Below are 25,209 nucleotides of genomic sequence, written 5' to 3' on the forward strand. Positions count from 1 at the left end.
AAGCCAGTTTTAGGGGCTACGTATTCCAGTTTGTCTTTAAATTTTGGCCTCTGACCCTAGTTAATTTTCCTGTTGTGTGTGGTCTCCAGGTCTTCCTCCAATTGCCTGCACAAGCACTCCATTGGTCGCTGGAGATCATTACGTATCTCTTTGTAAAGGCATGTGACTGCTTTGATTGTGCCAGCCGACAGGATCTAAATATGCTGTTGTTGTGGTCACAGGCTGAGAACTGCGGTCTGCCAGAGCTGTATCCATTGTAAGTTCTATAGGTACAATAATAACTGCAGTAGTGAGAGAAACAGGAAGTGGTGGCTGAATATGTCTACTTTGTTGAAAAGCTTCTTGTGAAGACATGGAAACAGGAAAACAGCTAATCTGCTATATTTTACAAAGGTCCCAACCTAGTCTAATAAGGAATTTGGGAGAATAAACCCTGATGTCAAGGCTGAAACCTACTGAGAGCCTAATTTACCTCTTTCCTCCTCGAGGAATAGGCTTGTGGAGAGGACTTTATGGTTTGGATAAATAGGAGTGCTGCCAAAAATCCCATCCGCCTCTCCCTTTGAGCTATTCAGTTTCTGCAGCATTCCTCAGTGTGTGAAGTATGGCAGAAAGTGTAAGGGGTTGGGACAGATTTTAAGGACTTCAACACGGAGGAGGCCGCTGTGGGATGGACTGGGTGGAAATGCTGACGTCAGCAGCAGAACAGAGTTCCCAGAATGAGCCACAGTGGATGATGTTCATGCATGAAACCAGGACAGATGGCCCTCTAATTAGTCAAAGTTAAAGAACCACTATGCAACTAGGTATTCTGGGCACTCTTGATGCTTCATCCCACTGTAGTCCAAGCACCATGCTCTGGGAGGACTACTGCATACAATCACAGTGTATGTTCCTGACTTTAACACCCTGGGATTCGAAGATACAGGCAGTACATCTGCAGGAATAGTCATACACACATAAGGGCACGGAGATATGGAAAATAAAACTAGAATACATACCGCAATACCCTGAGAACTCGCATCACTCTTTTCAGTAACCTGAAGGATACTCATGCAGTTACCCAATTAAAGTGTCCAAGGAAACCACACTTATGCTTTACCTTGAGTTGGCCAAGGAATTCCACTAAATAGCACAGTTCCTCTGTGAGGTCCCAATAGAATTTGCCAACTGTCGCCCTCTGGATCTCTCGACGGAACTCATGGATTCTGGCACCCAGGGGTGCGCAAATGATGTTGCTAACTAACTCAGTCTCCTGTTTGTGCTCAAATCACTTCAGTGACTGACACTGTAACAGCACTTGCAAGTACTCTATAATCCACCACCTTCAAGCTATCCTCTTAACCAATATAAGCATTTATCTGCCCTGGCAGCAATGTCGCTTTACAAAAAAACTCTACATAAAAGAAAAAAACGATCCATCTCTTGACACAGTCACGCGGTCACGCGTGAGTATGCAAAGGAATCCAATGATACTCTCAAGCCAAAGAACCACATTCACGTCACACACAGATGCCTGGAAGAAAAGGTACTGAACTTGTTAATCGTGGATGCCAAGGGAGTCTTTTAAAAAATGACTGGGACACATGCCCATGTAAAAGTCTATCATCCTCCCGTGCCCAGAAACTTCACCAATCACTGACAAAACACAACCATTTCAGAGATCAACCAATGGTTGCCAATCACAAAACAACCAGCCAGGAAACCCATACTGAAGTCAATTTCCAAGGGTCGCATAATGGCAGAACCTTTTGGGGATAATATGCCAAAATGTGAAGATAGTATGTGCAATGTGCACTAGGCAAAAGTGAAATTATTATGTGAAATCTGTGTGCACTGGTGAGAAGCATGAAGAGCTTAGTAAACTACTAAAGTGTATGGGCAATGTGTGGTGCACTATTGTGATGGTTGCATGCGCTATGCATGTTGCACTATTGTGAGAAGGTAACTACAATGTGAGATGCAATAAAGTGTAAAGAATTGAGGCTGGAAACCCCGTCCAGAAAGCTTAGACACTCCTAACATCTGGCCTCACAACTTCTTTCTACTGCCCTCTCCCACCACAACCCCAGTCACTTACCTGCCATTCACTGGCCAGGTACGAGTGATGTCACTCACATAACAGGATGCCTCGCAGCCCCCATCCAGAAGCACCATCTCACCATCCTGCAGGGGAGACAGGGAAAGAGTGTTGTGACTATCACCTTTAAGAAGGCGAAGAGTGATTCAGCACAGATGTGTGTTACTCTCAGCACTAAAAGAGCAGGGGCTGAAAGATCAGAATGCGGTTCGCCAAAGGAGCAAAGTGTGAACTGAAGTATTGAAATGGCTGTGTATTTTCAAGGAATAGCAGTGGAATTTAGCACAGGGGATGTAAGCAGGTCAAATAAATAAGTATTGCGTAAAGACTGCATGAAGTTCCAGTACTAGATTATCATGTCAGGATTTAAGGGCAATGGCAGAGTCCTGTGTGGGTCCCATGTACTGGAAGAGCAGGGATGATGTAGGTCAGGATAGAGCTGCATCAGCTGACCAGTGTATGGGTGCCCATGTTTGAACTAAAGTCCTCTGCATGATTCTGGAAAGTGGTGCTGCCCCAACCTTGAATGTTTTCTGGTATTTTTCCCCATTGAGCTCGGCAATGCTCTAAGCCCACAAATGGTGCTCCATGAGTTTTACATTTTGGTCGACAACAGGCTCTGATGTCAGGCGGAAACCTAACGTGCACCCTCAATCTGAGTGAGAGTAGCTGCTGCCATCTCAACAGAGCCCATGTGGTGATTGGCTGGGGCTGCAGAGAGACTCGAGCCAGGCCCCCAGGTGTTTCTACATGAACCCCAGAGGTGAAACTTTCTACCTGCTCTCTCTCCTGTAAAATGTTTCTTCAGTCACCATAACTGGGATATCTGTGCCACATCATATCCTGACAGGTAGGAAGGATGAATACTGTCTGTTTTTGAATGTCGGACTTACCAATGGACTTTTCAGTGCTGAGACCCATTGAACTTCATCTGTATGTGATGTCTAAAAGGGCAGTTTTCTTTGTACTGGGCTGGTAATGTCCATCTTGGACATCCCAGGCTGAACATACATCCCTGTCTGTAGGAAAGTGGGTTTCTCTAGCAGTAACGCCCCACTTTTTGCCAGACTACTGTTGCACTTTTCCTTGGTGTGCCCTGGGGTCCTGCCTGTCAGGTTCCCAGGGCCTGTGTTTTACCCCCAAAAACGAACCCAAATGACATCTCTGGCCAGGTCAGCCCCTGGTAAGTGGTACCACAGGTACGCAGGGCACTGTGACCAGAGAAGGCCTCTAAGGGCTGCAGGACTTATTGTGCCACCCTTAGAGGCCCTGCACCCTGACACTCACACACTGCCTTGGCATGCTACGTATCTTGGTGCAAAACAAAGTGTAGAGGCGACATGACACACATCCCTGTGTGCCATGCCTACAAAACACTGCCCTGGCATACATCAATCACCCCTCTAGCTGGGTGCCCCATGCCAGTGATGACGGTACAGTTGCACGAGCCCTTACTCCTACAGTACCCAGGTCCATTCCTGGGCACTGTAAGGGCAGTGCTGCCAAAAGAGTATAGGGTGCTGGCAGTTTGTCATTACGAACTCTGCAGCACCATAATGGCAGCACTGAAGACTGGGAAGTTTGGTATCAAACTTCTCAGCACATTAACGCCTCCCATGCTGATGACGAGCTGAGCTCGTCATCAGCCACGGTGCTCGTGTGCTGATGACGAGCTGAGCTCGTCATGGCTGTTAGAACGCTCACATGCGGGGCTAATTCCCCTGCTGAGCTGAGCATTCTAAGGATCGGGCGCGGCCGTGACGAGCTGAGCATGTCATCAGCAAACGGGCACTGTGGCTGATGACGAGCTGAGCTCGTCATCAGCACCGGGGCGCTGTGCGCGCCCCCTCCCACCCAGCACAGCGGGGGAATAACCCCTGCAGCAAAGGGGTTAAACCCACACTGATGCCAGTGTGGGATTTAGTGTAAAATGCACGACAGAGATGCCCTCTGAAACTCAACCAACTCTTAGTGACCTGACTGAGTGGCTGCCTATGCAGCCGCCACCAGACATGTTTCTGGACCCCTGGGTCGAGAGATTGCTGCTCTCGGAGCCTGAAACAATGCAGATCCTGCCAAATCCCCCCCCCCCCCCCCCACCCCAAGGATGGGCAGGGTTCACGAAGGAGAAGCTTCAAAGTCATACCGCCTTTGTGGGCTTCTCCAGACCACTAGCTGTACTCAGCAACTGGTTCTCACTGGTTTCTATCCCCCACTTTGGGTGGGAGTACCAGTGGGAAAAACAAGTGAAGAAGAGAGGTGTGCCCACCGCTGCCAACTCCACCCCTAAGGTGGGGAGGCAAGCTGAAGCACAACCTCAGGTCCCGGCCACCTTGAGGATGGGGGGACCCAGCCAACCAGGGACAGGCTTCTGCCCCCCTCCCACTGGAGAGAGGCAGAATAGGGGTGTACCCACCCAGGAAAGGGACCTATTGGTCCCTGCCCTTTACCTACCTGTAACACCTGTAAATTTTGTATTTAGTAGCACCCTGAACATTCCTTCCTTAGATCCAGCAACAACAAGAAAAGAAGAAGGACGAGAAGCCATGCAGAGCTAACAAGAGGACAACGCCCACTGTCTTGGCCCCAGCCGCACAGGCCTGACTCCCCCCAACCTGCTCCTGAGAAACCCTGGTGTGTCCAGCGGCCAGCAACCTCAAAAATCCTGGAGGACCTGCCTACATTCACTTTCCAAGCTGTTTCTCCCGTGAACACCGGACTTGTTTAAACTGCAGCTTCTGATGCCAGCCAGAAACCGCGAATCCAGCACACTCTGCACCCGCTGATACCAGCCAGTGTTTGAGTGAACAAACACCACAAGGAGGTCCCACCCGCGATCCTGACGCGAGATCCTGCGACCCCTGACCTGCCGCAAGCCTCCATACGACACCTGCAGCCTCAATCCAGAGGACCCCCCCTACCGCGACAAGAGCGGGTAAGAAAATCCGACGTCCAAAGCCACACCTGCACCCGACGCCCCACGGACTTGTGTGCACAACCCAGCGGTGCTTAATGATCCCTCTACATCCAAACTTACCCCTCAAAGTGGTGGTCACTCCTGGAAGATCCTCGTCCCCGAGCCTGCAGTGTTTCTTTGTCCCGGGGAATCTCCATTGAAATCAAAAGGCACCGACCTCAAAACAGCACCCTGCACCTGACTCCCCTAGCGCCACTGAGGGTGCCCCTTCGGTGCTAACTTGGTCTCCAACTTGCCCTGAGCTTAACCCTAGGAGCTTTGCTCCCATAACCCTGTGGCCTGCTTGCCAGCCGCCACCAACCGGAGTCCCTCTATCCCCCATAGGATAACACTGGGCCTCAACACTCTGCACCCGGCCGCCCAAGTGCCGCTGAGGGTGCACCAACAGTGCATCACTGACCCTGGGAGACCCCTGACTCTAAGCCCAGAACCCTAACTCAAAAGACCGATTACTTACCTTAAAACCGATAACTCTTTTCCTCATAGGATAACATTGACACTTTCCCCCAAAAAGTTTCTAAGTGTCGACTTTTGAAAACTAAAAATATTCCTTAAAAATCAGCCGAATAACCAAAACACATTTTCTCAACTGTTTTCAGGAAATGTCCTAGTGCTGAAACCAGGATCCAGCATTGAGTAAGAAAAAGTAACGATAGCATAACTTACCTGCTAAGTGAATTTCCTCCCTATAGGATAATATTGGTGATTCTATGTGAAAAAGGTTCTGTGTCAACTTTTAAAATGTAACAATATTCCTTAAAAATCGTACCTTTAACCAAAACGCATTTACTCACCTGTTTTCAGGATATGTCCCAGGGCTGAATCTAGGATCCAGTCCTGTGTTAGCAAATGTAATCTGAAAAGTAATTAACTGCATTTTACTTAAAAAGCCCAATCAATTGAATGTACTATTCCTGCAATGTGTTACAAACTGCTTTCTTAAAACTGTAACCAAAACCACTACAAGTTACACTGCTATTTTGAACAGTGTTCATACAAGTAATTTACTACTGAAAAGTATTTTTATGCTTACCTGCACCAGGCCTGCTTGGTTCTAGAAATAAAACAATAGTATATTTTTTATACAAAACAATTGGCCTAGAGTTCAGTTCTTGAGTGTGTGAGACCGTTTGCTGACTGAGTTTGTACATCAAATGCTTTACACTGTCCTCTGATACTGCCTTACTGCTCGACCAAGCTACCACTTTAGAGAGTAAGGTTCTATCTAACTCTAGCCTCTGCCAAACCTCTGGAGACCCTTGGACTCTATACACACTGTACCTCACTTTGGTGCAGTATACATAGTGCCAGTTTCTTACACTGTCCCACTGCCATTGATTTAACTGGTGGATGGGGGAGGTGTCAAGGCCTTTTCACTTTGTCGTTAGGGTAGGAGTAGGATCCCCCAGCCTGAGTGAAACACACACTCTACCATTCAGACAGAGGCCAAAATATCGCACTCCTGAGCAAATCTGAAGTGGGCTTTATTCACAGACAGAAAGCCAGTGAAATGTGACCAGCAGCAGAATGTTCCTCCAAACTGGAGAAGCACATTTTCAGACCTTCAGAGGGAGCTGGCCTGCTACAATCCATTTTTCCCCAACTACAAGACAAATGTTCCACTCGTCCCTGGATACGAGTCACTGAACTATGTCCCCAAGTGGACACTGGTGGCTGTATGCTCTATCACTAGGAGCAACCAAGATTTTTTTTTATGGGTGGGGATATATAGTTGACTGGATGGAAGGTTTTAGGGGATAACTATACTTATCCAGAGATTCTTTTTATGATTATTATTATTATAAGTCTCTTTATTAAATACAATTATATACACACATAGATTCTCTTAGGGCAATAGATAAACCCTTGGGGTACATACAAAACAAATAAGAAGGAACAGTAAGTAGGACCTTAACTGATTAAAAAGCCATGTTTTTGGTTTCTTGAGGAACTTAAAGTGGTTGAATCTGCAAATTATAAAAAACAGACATAAGATGTGGCCGCCAGGTCTTTTAACATCAAGCACAGCACCTATTAAGCTGCAATGATGGCAATGTGCATCTAGGGATTCTGGCCAAAGGCCACCATCCCAACTATAGGGATGATTCTGTGTCATCACGACTTCTGGTTTTGATAGATTACATTTAGAAAAAAATCCTTTTCTTTCGTTCCCAGACACTGTTGAGCACTTTGGGAGTGCTCATTGCCGGGTCCGATTGAGTTTTGCTCTTGCAAGTGACAAAGAAACTGTATATCGTCTGCAGGGGTAAAATTGACCAGCGCTGCAGAACCTGAGTGAACTGGTTTTAGCTTCAGACATGAAAGCGCCAATCTTAACTGCCCAAATCATAGCAGTAAGAAAAGACTGAAACTGCATAGTGTGACTCCTAAAATCCCACATTCTGAAATGTGTTGGGCAAACAACTGACGGTCAACGGTGTTGAACAAAGTTGGCAGAGCCAACACGATCAGTCTGCTAAAAGTACAGTAGTCTTAGGTCGTGGACACCAGAAATCTCGCATTGCAAACTTGAAGCATGTGTCGAAATCATCAAGTATTCCATTACCCTCCACATAATGATGAATCTGCAGACTGAAACCTTTACCTGGTAATTTTGCAGGATATGTCATTAAGGAAATAGGCCTGAAAGAGCTGAATGTTTGGCATCAAGTGTGGATTTTTTAATCAGACAGCAAATGTTTTCTGCCTTAAATTCCACAGGAACCATCTCTAAACTAAAAGATGAGTTGACTATGTTTAACAGAAGCGGACCTACTTTGCATTTTTTACAGGAAAGGACAGTCTGTCTGAACAGACCATCTGAAAGAGACACTGCGACCTTACTTTTAAAGATCTTCCAAATCTGACAAAAAACCTAGCTGACATTTCTCAAACACCACCGTACATAAAGCTGTACTTCTTATACAGCAACTTTTAGTGGGCTCACTTATTTCCAATCAGATAGCCTCATGGATCTTTCTAATTGTGCCAAGGAAGACCTGAGACGAGCTACCAACTACTTGTTGCAAAGACTCCACCTTATTAGAACAGGCAGCCAGTGTTAATTATTTTCAAAGTCTTAAATATATCTTGTAGCCCGAGCTCTCAGGGAAACATGCTTTCTAAGAGCTCTGATGCAGCTTCAAAATTGAGCCAATGTGGCTACCATGGGCAGACAATTGGCCTGCTGCTTACTGATGAGGCAGCAGAAAGAGGTGATGCGCTGATGCTCCTGCTAACTCCAGCAGGGAAGTAAAGCTGGTGCCATCAGTTGCAGAAACTGAGAGAAATGAAGTCTCCCCTTGGAGCTGGCTAATAAAGATAGTTGTGGTCTACTCAGACAGCTGCGGAGCTGATGGGCTACAGGAGATGACTTGCTTGTCTTAGAATACCTAAGACCAAGAGAAACGTCATCGCCATGAGACAATGGAAGGAAACGGTGGGCAGATCCAAGCGCCTGGATATTGCCCCAAGAGCTGACCAGTGCAGTGGATTAGAAAAGTTCTAGCCTTGATTGAACAGTATTGGACTTTGGATTAATGGTAAGAAGTTTCAAAAAACCCAAATGCCAGGGGAGGTTAACAAGTGCGCCTAGTAAAGGACAAGTGCTGAAGTGCTGAGAGGCTGCGCTGCCACCGCAGAGTTGCATTTAATGCACTAGTGAGTGCTTAAAATCAAGTCAAGATATTGGCCCTAGAATGTGTAGAAGCCCCCACTAAGATTAAAGGTACTCATATTGTTGAAAAAATGCTTGATAGTATTGACTTGTAGTTCGGCCACACTTCTTAAGAATATATTTTACAGTCATTTTATTTCCGCTGGAAAGGACTGACATTTCAAGTTATTAAAACCAGAGCGAGCTTATATGATTATACCAATAATTGTTTCTCTTTTTTCCTTGAAGATTTCTTTCGTGTAACCTTGCTGTTTTAGAGTGGGTTGAAGATTTCTTTTGTGTAATATTGTTGTTTTAGAGTGGGAGAGCTTTCATAAAGTAGAACAGCCTTACCAGGAACGGAACGTGTGTGATGTGCATTTGAAAGCATGAGAGAGAGAGGTGGAGTACTGGACTAAAAGAGGGTACTGTGGGTCTTAAATGAGGTGCTTTGGCAAAGGGATGTCAAAGTTTCTCTTACCTTCACCTGTTGGTTATTCTTTACATAGTGTAACGTGTTGGATCGGTTGCCCCCTGCCACAACAGGAGGGTAGGCAAGGATGTCAGCCCCGCGAGCTCGGCATTCAAAGTCAAACTGAGATTAAGAAAGAGGGAGAATGGGAGAGAAAGAGATATTAGTTAAAAAGAAGCACAATTCAGAGCAAAGTGGTCACTGAATAATTGTAATACCAAAGTGATCACCCCAAAGGCTACCCTTACAGGCGGCCAGTAGTCCCAAACGCTTACCTTGGCATACAGAAAGCTCTCCTCCACTGGAGCCTTGCTTGCACACATAGTTTCAATGAAAGCCTGTTGGGGAGAGAGGCAAATAAAGAGTGGTTTAAGAAGGCAGATTGGGCCAACAATGGGAACCCTGCCATACTGACCTCAGAGACATCACACCTGACTTACCTTGAGGGACATCTCCAAGCCAAGTGATCCCCACAGAAGCTCTGCCCCACGGTACATGAAAAGGTCTTATCATAGAGGGCCTCCCATAAGCACCTCTTGAGAAAGCTTGACCCATCTCACTATAAGTAGAATTGATATAATAATAGATATCTGCTGCCCCGAATTGTATTTGAGGCACAAGTGTTTCACTGCTAGTCAAGCCTAGAAGAATGGTTCTGTACAACGGATTAATAGTTGTTCCAAAACTTGTGGTGTTTTTGATGTGTGCAAAATATCGCTATCTATATCGCTGAAAATATTCTATTCTTTAGAATAATCAAAGAAAAGAATATACATTTAAGTTTGTTATACTATAAATAATGGAACGTAGAATATTATTGAGATTTGGCTGGGTCAAAGCGCGTCTTAACTGGTTTCGCTGCAGAAAATGGACAGAGGAGGGCAGCAGCCTACAACAAAGTTGACAACAAAGGACAATAGAAAGTGCTAGAGTAGAAAGGAACTGAACAGCTCTTGTAAGTTAGCTGTAGTGAGTGAGTATGCAAACGACAACCTCTGGTTATAACCCTTCACCCAGAAAATCTGATAAATGAGATGAAAAGTATCCTAGTACTCTTCCACTTCTTCTATCCTACAAAAGGATTACTCATAGTTATGAATTCAATATTCATGTTTCGCAGTGTGAATCTGTTCTGGATACACATGCTGTGCATTATTCCGCAATCTAGTGGTTGAGTCCGTAATACTCCTGTTAGTCCTCTTTTTCTTTCATTTTTTGCTGGGTGTCATCTGTAGCCATTTGGTGCTATGTCCATCTCTCCAGGAAGTCAAATGTGCGCCCCGGAAGCCACTGTGCGTAGTCGCCACCCTTTGTTTGTTTTTTGGGTTGTTGGGTCTGGAAGCATCAGCCAAAGCTCCACAAACGCAGAGAAAGAATGAAGGGTCAACTGACTGATCATCAAAGATACAGAGAAAAAAATGAAACACCAGAAGGGACATATGTGGAGAGAAACATTGAAAAACACAGAAGATCACGGAAAAGTAGGTGCGCCACATGGGAGGGCAACCATGCAGTCGGAGAATGCCCTGGCAGGGGGAAGAATCAGTTGAGCGAAATGTAAGTTTACCCCCTCACTTTGAGTCACTTTTTATATAAATTTCCGCGGATTGGGGCAAGTTTATTTATGTCGTTTCTGCCTCCCGCAGTGGCTCCGTGTGGTAGACTAAAACCCTCGCCTCACCAGGAAAAGAAAACCCACTCCAACTGTACACAGCCGATTCCTTTTACTCACGGCGTGCAGGCGTCATATACATCAACCGCCCTAGCGTGCGTGTACCCCGTGGGTTTTCATTACCTCATGTGGGACATTATTATTTTCTCTTTTTGCAGTGTGTCCAAAGAATGTGAATTTTGTGACTCGTCTACAGCGCACCGCTCGGCGGGCGCCCAGAGCTAGTTGACACCTTCACCAATACAATCAGGTACTTTCCTGCCTTACAAAACGCGAGAACACAAATGCCTGGTGAGTGTGTTTCTCCGTGTTTAAAGCCATCACACTGAGTGCAACCCCCTCCATTCTTTTTTCAGATTAGACGGCCCTGCTTCACAGTTTACCACTTCTGCAATTCCTGTTGCCCGTGGTGCAGGTAATTTGCCCTATTTTGGTATTTATGGAAATTCAGAGAGGACTCCCCAAATTGTGACACTATTATTCTGACACCCCCCCCCCTTTTTTTAATTCTTTCACAGTAAAAATTGTACCCAGTCCCCGTCCTGAGGAGAACCTATAATCGTTTCAGGTTCGAAACGCGTTGACCCCAGCCTGTGACAACAAAGAAGTGTGCAGCCAGGGACCAATTCATCCCACTGGTGTGGGCCCTTGCGTGCAACCAGATTAAAACATTCAGTCACAGGTTCTGTGTGATAGGCAGGCAATTGTTTTCCACCTCTAATTCCGCCTGGCCACTGGTATTTCAGCTAAAGGACTGGTCTTTTTCCTTTATGTTGTATATGTTTTTTGAATGTAATTTATTTAGGTTTTATGCACTGTATTCTAAATTTACTTTGGTGTCTTGTGAATGTTTGAGTATTCAGTATTCATTTTTGTATTTAGTGAATTTTTTTGTGCACACAATTGCTTGTTTTTGCTTGTGTCCTGACTGCTTTTTGACTGTTGTTTCTTTTTGATGTCATGCCTACATGAGCTTTAAACTTGTTTTAAGAATTAAAATAAAAGTTTTGCCTAATAAATGGTGTTGTCATGCAGTACTTAAGGGCTGTGTGAGTCCCAAGACGAAATTGAAATATCCAGGCTAGCCACTGTGTTCTGTTTTGCAATTGTCGAGGTCCAGGCTGGCCTGTTTGGTTGGACCCAAAGCCTTTTTGTATACACCATAAGTTTGGCCAGCAGGACAACTGCCAGGTCTGCAATGTCTGCAAGGCGTGTGACGAGTTCCTCCCGAAGATGCTGAGGAGTAGAGCCAAGCAGAGACAGGCACACTACGCCACAATCTAGACACAGAAGAAGGGGAGCTTGTCCATAAGAGAACTTGGCTTGTCGAGCAAAGATGAGGACAATGTGGCCACAGAAGCAGCAACAAGCCAAAGGGTACGATGCAGAGACAGAAGTAGTCGACCCGGAGTCACATGTCCCCTCGAACAGACATATGGAAGTAGAGCGGGCCTAACCCCGGGGAAAGAGAGCAAGAGAGTGGTAATGGTGGGGCATAAAAGGGAGAGAGGTGCAGCAACACAGTGGAGGTTCGCTAAGTCCAATCCCCTCCTAAATCGATATGCCCACCAACACTTGGAAGAAGTGGGAGAGTTGATGAAAAACCTCCTACAGCATAGGTCTTCAAACTGTGGGGCACGCCCCACTGGGGGGGCGCCGCATCCCTTCAGGGGGGGAGGGGGGGGGATGCACTTCACCCCACATTGTTGCTTCTAGGCACGAGACGTGCATCTCAGCCTGGGATGCTGCAGCTCCAGCTGCTGGGGGCTCGGCTGAGAGGTTCAAGAGTCATCAGTCTTTAAATGCCAGAGGCACGACGATGACGATTTTGGGGGGGTGGGGGTGCTAATTCTCATGGTCATGGAGATGCAGGGTCTCTAAGAAAGGGTGGAAAACAACAAAGCCTCATTAACACATAAATGGTCTGTTAAAGACCTGTGAAGTACTCAGCTGCGGCAAAACTGTCTGTGTGTGTGCCCGGTAAACTGTCTCAGCCCGGACTGTCTGTGTGTGTGCCCGGTAAACTGTCTCAGCCTGGACTGACACACATGACGGGTGGGGGGGGGGGGGGGGGGGGGGGGGGTCATGCTGAATCCTTTTGAGCCCATGGGCGTTGTGCGCCTGTTAAAAACCATGCAGCTTATTTACAATCCCCTTGCGCCACTTTTGCGTCACTTTTAACATGGAAGTGACGCTTAAATGACGCAAGGGACTTGAAAATCTGCCCCCATGTGCATATATCACATACCTTTGTGAACTGATTAAAGAGGCTATTTGTTTTCTGGTTCCCCTACCCCCTGTGCCCCCACTCTGCCTATTCCTACATTTTACTTTTTACTGCCTTAATGTGACAATGCATTTCATGAAAAGGAATATAAAGTAGGGTTAACTAAAGAAAAATGCCAGCCATGTGCTGTTTAAAGAGCCTGCACAGGCCTGGCCTTGACACTAAATAGGGTTATAAATGAAATAGTATGTATTCCTTTGTAATGTGATGTTTCAATCTTTGTTCCCTTTAATTATAAGTCATAGATCATTCAGGCAGCCTTAGAACACAATTAAAAATGCTTTCTATATATTTTTGTTGTTCCAAGTGTGCTGAGATCAGCGCTGAAAATAGGCTTTAGGGGACTGCTTACTTTTGTACCTTCTGCGACATCAATATAATGAGCTGGCAACCCTAATTGCAAGACTGGAAGTTTATTGCAGGATGAGCACAATATTTATTTCCTCCACCCTCGATCCCTGGACCTTGAATAATGCCATAAAAGCAATAGTTTAACTTATATCTGAAACCATTTATGCCAAGCCTCAATAACATGCTGAGTAACTTCAACGGTGTCTGGGAATGCACCCTGCATTCAGACAACTCACTCCTCATTCTTGTCCTTCACTTTCACACTCACCCTGCACTCACAGGGATCACACTGTACTCACACTGATCACTATGCACTCAACCCACCCTCTCACCCTGTACTCACAGTGACCAAACTGCGTTTATGCCACTCACCATGAAATTACACTGTTCTCCCTCCACTTACCCTGCGGTCAACATGAGCACACCGCACACTCTGCACTCACAATACTCTTGCGCTGTTTACCCTGTATCTCACCCAGCAGTCACACGAGTTCACCCTGTACCTCACTCTGCAGTCACATAAGCACACTACTCACCCTGCTCATGCGACACTTCACCCAATTGTCCCTCTCACGTGTGCGATCAGTGTTAGGGCCAGCCCTAGGTGGGAATCTTAGTCCCCCCCCCCCCCTCCGAAGTTCTGTCTAGTTACGCCCCATGTTGCTTCCCATGTTGGAAGTACGTTTCACTGCAAGGAGTTTACAACGGTTACATCCTTCCAGAAGATTCCATTCTCTGGCAGGTAAGAGTGAAGAGCTTTTTGTATTATTTTTTTAAAGCCTCGCTCCTTTCCCCTTCGTCCCAATACTAGTGGGAACGTTGGATATTTCAAGGAGGAGTGGATTTGGCATTAATGCCATAGGTGCTGCCTTTGGTTCTGGGGACCCAGGTTCGAGTCCTGGGTTCGGCTCAACATTGTGTGATCTTGGGTAAAATCACTTAATTTACCAGTGAATTACGAAAAATGAATTTGACCTTGATTAAGTCGCTGGTGCTTGTTCCAATCTCTAGAGTTGAGTCCACAAGTCAAATATAACAAATATTGTGAAGTGTGCCTACCATCTGTCCTCGCTTCTTTCGTAGACCAAATTTAAATGTTTTCTTGTGCAGCTATTTCTGAAGCATTGGAAGACGATCTTCTTTATAAGCCAACTATGCTAACAAATTGACTCTTGATGCTGCTAGAGTATAAAGATGTATATATCCTCTTGAATCAATTACATCACAGGTGTATGATGTAAATGTCCCCTAGGGCTTCTTGGAAAACTGCGGCTGGCCTCCTACTGACATGGCAACACCTGGCCATACTCCACATAATCATGGATTTTTCAGAAAGCATGTTTTGTGGAACTTCTTTTTCTGATATCTTGTTTAGGGGCAAGGATGTGGCACAACAGCCGGAGCAGATGACTGTAAAGCTGGGAAACCAGGTTCAATTCTTGATGTCTGCTCAACATCCTGTGTTTCTGGGCAAATCACTTAATCTCCCTGTGCTTACAAAAAATGAATGAGTGCTTGTGTAATGTAAAAGATGCTCCTGTAAAGCGCTCCAAAACCTTTAGGTCATGTTCGCCCTATATAAAACTACAAAAAATATATTGCAAAATGCTGTGAGCACTCCCGTTTCCAGGCACTGCTCAAGACTGGAAGTGGGGAACAATCAATCAATCAATCAATCAATCAGACAGTCATTAGTTAAGCGCACTACATACCCGCGAGGGTCTCAAGGCGCTGGGGGGGGGAGGTGGGGGCCACTACTGATCGAACAGCCAGGTCTTTAGTATCCTCCTGAAGGTCAGCAGGTCTTGGGTCTGTCGTAGGCTCAGTGGGAGGGTGTTCCATGTCTTGGCGGCGAGGTGGGAGAAGGATCTCCCGCCGGTGGTTGTTCTTCGGATGCGTGGGACGGTGGCGAGTGAGAGGTTGGCGGAGCATAGCTGTCAGTTGGGGGTGTAGAAGGAGAGCCGTCTGTTGGGGTAGGCTGGGCCGGTCTTGTGGAGTGCCTTGTGTGCGTGGATGAGGAGCTTGAAGGATATCCTCTTGTTGACGGGGAGCCAGTGTAGGTTTCTTAGGTGGGGGGGTGTTGTGGTACATTGAGAATCAGTCGTGCCGAGGCGTTTTGGATGCGTTGTAGTCGATTGATGAGCTTGGTCGTGGCTCCCGCGTAGAGTGCGTTTCCGTAGTCGAGTCTGCTGCTGACGAGGGCCTGGGTGACTGTCTTTCTTGATCTGTCGGGATCCATCTGTAGATCTTGCGGAGCATGCGGAGGGTGTTGAAGCAGGAGGAGGAGACGGCGTTGACTTGCTTGGTCATTGAGAGCGTTGAGTCAAGGATGATTCCCAGGTTGCGTGCGTGGCCGGTGGGGGTCGGGGCTGCCCCCAGTGCCGTTGGCCACCAGGAGTCGTCCCAGGCTGACGGGTTGGAGCTGAGGATGAGGACCTCCGTCTTGTCCGAGTTTATCTTCAGACGGCTGATCTTCATCCAGTCGGCAACGGCCTTCATTCCTCCATGAAGGTTAGCTTTGGCGGTGATGGGGTCCTTGGTGAGGGAGAGGATCAGTTGAGTGTCGTCGGCGTAGGAGATTATGTTGAGGTCGTGCTGTCGGGCGACGTGAGCGAGCGGGACCAGGTAAATGTTGAACAGTGTCGGGCTGAGGGAGGATCCTTGAGGTACACCGCAGATGATTTCGGAGGCGTCGGAACGGGGGGAGGCAGACGCTCTGGGTTCTGCCAGAGAGGAAGGAGGTGGTCCATTCCAGAGCCTTGTCTCAGATCCCTGCGGCATGGAGGCGTGCGCGTAGTGTGCGGTGGCAGACGGTGTCGAAGGCGGTGGAGAGGTCTAGGAGGATGAGTGCTGCAGTCTCCCCATTGTCTAGCAGGGTCCTGATGTCGTCGGTGGCAGCGATGAGGGCGGTCTCGGTGCTGGGGTTGCTGTGGAACCCTGACTGGGAAGGGTCCAGGAGTCTGTTCTCTTCGAGGTATCGGGTTAGCTGTCTGTTAACGATTTTCCCAATGACCTTGGCCGGGAAGGGGAGCAGAGAGATGAGTCGGAAGTTCTTGAGGTCTCTTGGGTCTGCCTTGGGTTTGTTGAGTAGGGCGATGATCTTGGCGTGTTTCCAGCTCTCTAAGGATGGCAGAAGCAAGAATCCATCCACTCATTGTCTCTGTGTAGAAAAACATGCACTCCCACACCTATGTTTTGGGAGTGTTTTTGCTGATCTATCCTAAATTTTGTTTTTCACGTGAAAAATAAAGCACCAATGTAATTTTTTGAGCACTTTTTGTTCTTGGAGACTTTTCATTTGAACTTTAGAATAAGCACATGCATTACAAAAACTTCTGTTTACTAAACACTCTTACTTATTTTAATATTATTTGCCCTATACAACCTGGGCTCTGCAGGAGGGAATGGACATCAATGATGCGGAGTACCAGCTTCCAGAACTTTTTTGTCAGGTGGTAGTGGCGGTGGGGGGGGGGGGCTCGACGTGTAAAAAAGGTTTAGATGGGGGGCATGGCCGACTCAAGTTTGAAGACCTCTGTCCTAGAGCAATTCGAAAGGCGGTTAGCTGCACCAGTAGAAGAGGGGAAGACCATACCCAACACATGCCTGAAGTTAGCCCTTGATGCTGCAGACACAGCCAGCAGACAGATGGTCACAGGCACAACCCTGACTATAGGTTTCAGGGTTCAAGAGTAAGGAGCCCAACCGCGAACCACGAGCACCCTCAATCCCTGGCTCTTAAAAATCCCCGATATTAAAGAGAAACTACACAAGCAGACCATTAACTATTTTAAAGAAAATGTAGGTTCCGTTGATTCGGCACTAACCATATGGGAAGCTTTTAAAGTAGTTCTGAAGGGCCTGGCATTGCCTCTTAAAACGGGGTAAATTAACAAGAGACGCGAGCAGCTAGTCCAACTGGAAAGCGAACTCCAGCAATTGGAATTTGAAAACACCAATGCGCCTTCAGTGGATGCTCTCCACCGCCTCACACTTAAACAGGAGGAATATAAGATCAGGGCTAGAGAACAAATGATGGCCAAACTCCTTCATACTCAGCATAGGCTTTATGAATTAGGGGATAGGGTGGGTAAAACCCTGGCCTGGTTAGAGAAAAGAGATCAATGTGAGAAGTTGGTCTGGTATATGATGCTCACTAGTTCTAGTGATCACCTTGTACCATGCAACCCTTATGATGATTGGTTGTAAGTCAACCTTATAGACCAGCTATCCTAGAGGTAGCGTGGACAAAGCAGTCTTAGGCTAAACTCTGTAAAGGCATGTGAAGCAAGCTGTTTTACCATATACAATCCCCTTGAATACCAAATGAAAGGACACCACACAGATATATATTGAAAATATATATATATATTTATTTACTACATATATCCCCTATACTCTTTATGAGCACAGAAGCAAATGCGTTAAAACAAAACACTGTTTAAATATACAAAAGCTGCACAATATGGATGAGCCCTAGGGGCCACCTAAACCATATACTAAAATAGTGGTATAAGTACCACTAATCGAAAAGGAAGTAGGCCTAGGGCCTGGGGAATCACTGGAGCTGTTTGGGACTAGCAGTGACTAAGTCGGGAAAGGCCCGCGGGACTTGGGTGCAGCGCTTAAGGCACACGCATGCACCAATGTAAAGTCAATGGTACGTAAAAGTTACAAAGTTACTGAAAAGGGAACCTTCAGGATGACCTAGAACCTAGCAACTTGGAACATAGACACTAGAGGTGTATTGCTACACAGGTGCACCGGAGTGCCAGGGTTACCTCACCCACAGGAAGCAGGTGCATATGTCTCAAAGTGTGTTGGGTTTCGTCGCGCTAGTCTATGGAGCCTGTAGATGAAGATGCTGCAGGCGGGTCGTCGAGGAGAGTTCCGGTGAATCCAAGGGTGGATCTGAAGAGGTGAAGACCTGAAAGCAGAGGGGACAATGTTCAAAGCCACTAGCCAGTGACTACCGTGGAACCAGGAGGGAACCAGGCGATGTCGGGTGCAAACAGGCGAAGAAGTGAAGATTGTCTCTGCATCCACGTGGACACGAAGAGGTGGAGGACGTCCAGGCGTCGATCACGAGCTGTCCCACGAAGGCTCTAGCTGATGGCGGTGTCGGCTTCTTGATTGGAGCAAACAGGCCTTGGCTAATGCAAGCCACGCAGGAAACGATGCAAGCTTCTCACTCGGACCAGCGGTGTTGATTTCGGATTTCATCGCCAAGATGGCCACTAGCCAACGGGCCAGTAACCGGGAAGACGTGTTGAGTGGCAAAATGCAAAAGGGCCCCACGCAGATCGTGGAGATGCTGGGGGGCTGATCTTCGGTGCAGATGCTGCTCGATGGTGGGGCTTCTCAAACCCCAAAGCACAGCGTCGAGGCTGCCTCGGGTGCTGCGCAGTCAGCTTCTCGTGGATCTTCCAAGATGGCCGGTCCCACGTCTCTCGGTGCCTCCACGGGTCTCTTCTTTTCAGGGACTGTGGATCGGGCTCTGAGATGTCTGGGAATCCGGGTCTTGTCGGGCTCTGGGCTCCGGCTCCGGCGGGAGGCGGCGGCAAAGCAGACGTCGAGTTGCTGGTTGGTGCCTGTATTCACAGGTTGGTCACTCCTTGGCCACAAGGGAGATGCTCTTCAGTCTTCTGTGCAGCAGAATGTCGAAGTCCAGTTTTCTTCTTAGTTTCAAGTCGAGTTCAGGATGATCTGAAGACTTGGGACACAGCTCCTACTCTTATTCCAAATCTAGGGGACGGATCACCTGCTAGGTCCCGCCTCTGGGTGGGACCAGGAAGGGGGGTGGTTACACCCCCTTTCCTTTGTCCAGCTCGCGCCAGGACTGGGGCTGGAAAGCCCCAGCACCGGTTTGGACTGGCTTATGCACGGGGACACCTTGTGTGCCCCAGGCATGTCTCATTCTATTCAGCCCTGTCCTACCCAATACACAAAATCCTGTCTGGGGTGGTGCTCGCACCTCCCAAGGCAGGAAACCCTTTGTCCAAGCCTCCCTTTGCTGGAAGGACTCCCAGCAGCAGGAGGTCAGACTTGTGTCTGTGGTGGCAGCATCCATTTTGTGATGCTGAGGCTCGAGTTAACTTTAACCGGGGTTCAGGTTATGTACATGTCGTGTCCCTCTAGAAGGGTGGAAGGCTACCCCCGTCGCCAGAATTGGCGAGGGGGTAGTATCCCAATTCGTATGACACCTTACTCGACATGTTTTGATAAAGCCAAACCAAAGTTAGCAAGTAACCGCGAGGATTATAATGCACTTAAGAGTATATGGTATGGCAATATCCTGGAACAGCTAAGGGAGTGGTTCCTGACAGCTGCAGACGGGCTCAGCTTGTGCCAGAGCACCATCTCACATGAAACCAAGCACTCTGCCTCCAGGATTGTCGAGGCCTTCCATAGGAGTGGCTTATAGGTTAACATGTGTCCAGATACGTTAGATATAGGTATACTATATCTAAGTACGAGGTGATTACACCAACTTACCTCAGCTGATGGATCAGCCAGTTGTGTCAAATATGGAGGCCAGGCCAGGGGTGGCATAATACATGCTGCAGCCCCTGGTAGGCCTTGGATACACCTATGCCCTGGGTACCTGGGGTACACTGTTACAGGGGCCTATAAGGTGAACCAAATCCAATTCGTAATGCACCTAGAGTGCATTGGCATTAATTTAGAGAGAGAACAGCAGGCTGTGGGTCTGATTAGCAGGCCCACAGCCACATTAAGTCATAAACCAGTGAAGCAAAAAGCAAATATTTGGGGTGACCATAGGATAGCAGACCCTACTCTCCTACACAACCCCCCTCCCAAACGCAGGGACATTAGACTAACCTTGACCAGTTGTGTCTTCATTTTCTAAGTGGAAGTACCTGGAGAAACCATCTGCATTACCATGGTCAGTCCCTGGGCGGTGCTCCACTGTAAAGTCCATCCCCTGTAGGGAAATGGACCACCTGAGTAGTTTGGGGTTTTCACCCTTCATCTGATTAAGCCATAAGAGGGGCTTATGGCCGGTCTGAATCTTGAAGTGAGTGCCAAACAAGTATGGTCTCAACTTCTTCAGAGCCCACACCACAGCAAAGACCTCCCTCTCAATGGCTGACCAACGTTTCTCTCTGGGGGTCAGCCTTTTGCTAATAAAAGCAATGGGCTGGTCTTGACCATCTACATTAAGTTGTGAAAGCACAGCTCCCACTCCCAACTCAGAAGCATCTGTTTGGACAATGAACTCTCTTGAGTAGTCAGGACTCTTCAGGATAGGTGCAGAGCACATGGCCTTCTTCAGGTCATCAAATGCTTTTTGACAGTTTACTGTCCACTGAACCTTTTTGGGCATCTTTTTGGATATCAGATCATTAAGAGGAATCACAATGGACCCATAGTTCTTAACAAACTTCCTGTAGTACCCAGTCAGGCCCAAGAAAGCTCTGACCTGAGTCTGGGTAGTTGAAGGGGACCAGTCCTTGATGGTCTGGATCTTACTCTCCAGGGGTTGAACTTTGCCTCCACCTACAAGGTGGCCCAAGTACACAACCTTACTCTGCCCTATCTGACACGTTGTGGCCTTGATAGTGAGGCCTGCCTTTTGCAGAGCCTCTAGCACTTCCTTCAGGTGGACCAGGTGATCCTCCCAGGTGGAGCTGAAGACAGCAATATCATCCAGATAAGTCATCCAACCCAGCAAGGACTTGATTCACCAACCTTTGGAAGGTGGCAGGTGCATTTTTCAAACCAAAGGGCAACACCACAAATTGGTAATGACCTCCTGGGGTAGAAATTGCAGTTTGGGATTTTGGATTCCTCAGCTAACCTGATTTGCCAATAGCCAGCTGTCAGATCAAATGTGCTCAAATATTTGGCAGAAGCCAACTTGTCTATGAGCTCATCTGCCCTTGGAATAGGGTGTGCATCTGACCTGGTGATAGCATTGAGTCCACACAGAACCTCATCTCTCTCTTTCAATCTTTGGTGTGAGGTTTGGGGACCAGAACCACTGGGCTAGCCCAGGGGCTCTCTGAAGGCTCAATAACACCTAATTCCAGCATCTTTTGCACCTCAGTCTTTATACAGTCCCTGACATGGTCAGGTTGCCTGTAAATCTTGCTTTTCACAGGAAGACTGTCACCAGTGTCCACCACATGGGTACACCAGTTAGTCTGACTGGGTGTCAAGGAGAACATATGTCTATATGACTGTAAAACTTGTCTGCAGTCATTTTGCTGATGTTCAGTGAGGCTGCCATCTAAGGCCACACCATCAACTGAGCCATCTTCAGGGTTCTGAGTTAACATGTCTGGGAGCGGGTCACTCTTTTCCTCCTGCCCCTCATCTGTAGCCATGAGCAAGCCCATGTCTGCCCTGTCAACATATGCCTTCAGTCTGTTGAAATGGAGCATCCTGTGGGGGCTCCTGGGAGTTCCTAGGTCCACCAAGTAGGTAACCTCTCCCTTCTTTTCAACAATGGTATGGGGTCCAGACCATTTGTCTTGGAGTGCTGCTGGGGCCACTGGCTTCAACACCCATACTTTCTGTCCAGGTTGGTACTCAGTCAAGACAGCATTTTGGTCATGCCAAGCTTTTTGTAATTCTTGGCTGGCCTCAAGGTTTTTGGATGCCTTCTCCATATACTCAGCCATCCTGGAGCGGAGACCAAGTACATAGTCCACTATGTCTTGCTTGGGCTTTCTGAGAGGTAACTCCCAACCTTCCCTCACTAAACATAGGGGTCCTCTTACAGGGTGCCCAAACAACAATTCAAAGGGGCTGAAGCCAACCCCCTTTTGTGGGACCTCTCTGTAAGCAAACAGAAGGCAGGGTAGAAGGATGTCCCATCTTGACCTGAGCTTCTCAGGTAATCCTTTGATCATACCCTTCAGGGTCTTGTTGAACCTTTCAACAAGCCCATTGCATTTTAGATGATAAGGAGTGGTGAACTTGTAGTTGACACCACATTCCTTCCACTTAGCTGTTAAGTATCCTGACATGAAGTTGGTACCGCGATCAGATACTACCTCCTTAGGAAACCCCACTCTGGAGAAAACTCCAAGTAAGGCCCTGGCCACAACAGGAGCTGTTGTGGTCCTAAGGGGAATTGCCTCTGGGTACTTGGTGGCATGGTCCACCACCACCAGTATGAATCTGTACCCAGATGCTGTAGGGGGATCCATTGGACCTACAATATAAATCCCTACTCTTTCAAAGAGAACCCCCACCACAGGCAGTGGTATCGGGGGGCCTTTGTTGTGCCACCTGCTTTGCCACTGGCTTGGCAGGTTACACAGGAGCGACAAAACTCCTTGGTGTCTTCAGACATGTGAGGCCAGTGAAAGTGAGGGACAAGCCTGTCCCAAGTCTTATTCTGGCCTAGGTGTCCAGCTAAAGGAATATCATGGGCCAAGGTTAGAAGGAAGCCCCTAAATTGCAGAGGTATAACCAACCTCCTGGTTGTACCAGGCTTGGGGTCTCTACCGTCTGAATAAAGGAGCCCATCATCCCAATACACTTTATGGGTACCTTGAGCATTCCCAGCAGCCTCAGCAGCAGCCTGCTGTCTGAGGGGTTCAAGTGTAGGACAGGTTAACTGAGCCTGCCCCAAGTCTGCCCTAGAAGGTCCCCCTGTCCCCAGAAACTCAACCTGATCAGGTGCAAGTTCTTCAGGGACAGTTCCTTCAGGGGTCTCAAGATCATCTTCCTGTGAAGGCTGATCCTCACTGGTAGGCAGGTGGAAGGCACAGCCTTTACCCTCCTGTTCTTCTTCTTGGTAGGTGCTTGGTCCATTGTTCCAGGATCCAAGACCTGCGGTTCAGAGAGGCACTTTTTGGCCTGTGACCTAGTCACAACAAGGACATGTGATGATATCCCTAACATCTCTGCATGAGTCCTGTACTCAACTTCTGACCATAGCGAGCTCTCCAGGTCATTGCCCAACAAACATTCAACTGGGAGATCTGCACTAACCACAACTCTTTTTAGGCCAGTTACCCCTCCCCAGGAGAAATTAACAATTGCCACACTATGTGTAGTAGTGACATTGCTGGCATTGGTCACCAAGTAATTGTCACCTGGTATGTATTGTCCAGGGTCCACAAAGCTAGGTGTCACCATAGTGACACTGGCACATGTGTCCCTGTATGCTTGAGCCACTTTTTCATTAATCAAAGGTGTCTGTCTGTACTTGCCCAGATTACTGGGGCTTATAGTAGCGGGCAAATCTATGTCCCCATCACAAATCAGAACAGCCTGTGTAGGGGTTCTGACTAGGCCAGACTCTCCCTCAGTTCCCAAGGTGATACCCACGACCCCCTTAGTCTGTGGACCAACACTGCCAACTGTACTAGTGGGTGCAGGTGCCTTAGGGGCTGCAGTGTTGGGGGCTCCACCCTTTTTACACTCACTGGTCCAGTGAGAGGTGTTTTTACAGGTACTACACCAGGGTTTTCTTTGACCTTCTTTCTTCTTGGAAGTTTGGGACCCACCCTCTGTATTAGTTTGGGGCCCTGTTGAAGACTTCTGGTCTTTAGCTTTCTCCTCCCCACCCTTCTGGTCTGTTTTCTTCTGGTTACCACCCTGGTTCTGGTTCTGGTTCTTTTGCTTAACCCTGGTTCTAACCCATTTGTCTGCCCTCTTTCCCAATTCTTGGAGAGAGGTCAGATCTGAGTCAACCAAGTGTTGATGCAGCTGCTGGTTCTGACAATTATTTAAAATTTGTTCTCTCATAAGTAAATTGTACAATCCTTCATAGTCTGTAACCTTACTTCCCAGCAACCAGCCCTCCAGAGCCTTAGTGGCACATTCAACAAATTCAGACCAGTCCTGAGTCTGTGTCTTCTGGGTCTCTCTGAACATTAACCTGTACTGTTCAGTGGTTAAGCCTAACCCATCAATCAGAGCACTCTTCAGGACCAGGTAGTTTCTAGAATCCCCATCACTAACTGTGAGGAGTCTGTCTCGGCCTCTACCTTCAAAGGAGAGCCACAATATTGCTGCCCACTGCTCCTGAGGGATCTGCTGTACTCTGCAGGCTCTCTCAAGTGCAGTCATCCATTTGTGTATGTCATCCCCAGCTTGGTAAGGGGGCACAATCTTACTCAGGTTTCTATTGCCATAGGACCTGTCTTTATCCTTAGGGATAATGCTGCCACCAGTGGATCCTAATCCACCCTCTCTAGGCTGTCTTGCTCTAGCAAGTTTCTCTTGGGCCAGGGCAACTTCTAATTCTCGCTTCTGGATTCTAAGCTCAGCCTCTCTCATGTTGGCCTCATGTTCCCTCCTCTGAGGGGATGTCATCCTCCTTCTGGAGTGACCATGAGAACATCTAGAAGCTTGGGAGGTGTTGGATTCACCTGAGTGATTCCTCCTCCTCCTTTGCTCCTGGTTAAGTCCACTTGGGTGGTCTGAGTGGGTTTACCCCTGACTCAGTCCCACATAGGCTTAAGTTAGCCTGGCTAAGCCTTCTGGCTAGCACCTGACTATTTCTTCCATCATCAGAATCATTGCTCTCCCCTTCTGTCTCTTCCTCCTCCTCATCCTCAGGCTGAGTATCTCCAGTGATCTGGTCTTCCTCATCTATCTGGACAACAGGGACAGGGGCATCAGTATTATCATCTTCAGTGGGAGAGCCTCCTTCCACATTCCCTGTGGGGTCTGCTTTAGAGGTCTTTAGAGCTTCAGACTGGTCTAAAAGCTCTCTGAGGTGGTCTGTGG

General features: G+C 47.6%; 1 protein-coding gene across 3 annotated transcripts in view; it reads right to left on the reverse strand.

Annotated features, from left to right (window-relative positions):
- The window catches only part of XPNPEP3 (X-prolyl aminopeptidase 3), a 200,326-nt gene that overhangs the window by 10,868 nt on the left and 164,249 nt on the right, over nucleotides 1–25,209 (reverse strand). For 2 of the 3 annotated variants that reach the window (XM_086958319.1, XM_086958329.1), the window contains 3 exons: nucleotides 9,460–9,522; nucleotides 9,194–9,307; nucleotides 2,081–2,166 (listed from right to left, as the gene is read on the reverse strand). In XM_086958319.1, coding sequence (XP_086814445.1) covers nucleotides 2,081–2,166; nucleotides 9,194–9,307; nucleotides 9,460–9,522 — 263 coding nt within the window. The remainder of the gene's footprint in view (nucleotides 1–2,080; nucleotides 2,167–9,193; nucleotides 9,308–9,459; nucleotides 9,523–25,209) is intronic. The other variant, XM_086958338.1, reaches the window with a different exon arrangement.

This window comes from Lissotriton vulgaris, chromosome 1_1 (assembly GCF_964263255.1).
Source record: "Lissotriton vulgaris chromosome 1_1, aLisVul1.2, whole genome shotgun sequence".
In the NCBI taxonomy this organism is placed as follows: Eukaryota; Metazoa; Chordata; class Amphibia; order Caudata; family Salamandridae; genus Lissotriton; species Lissotriton vulgaris.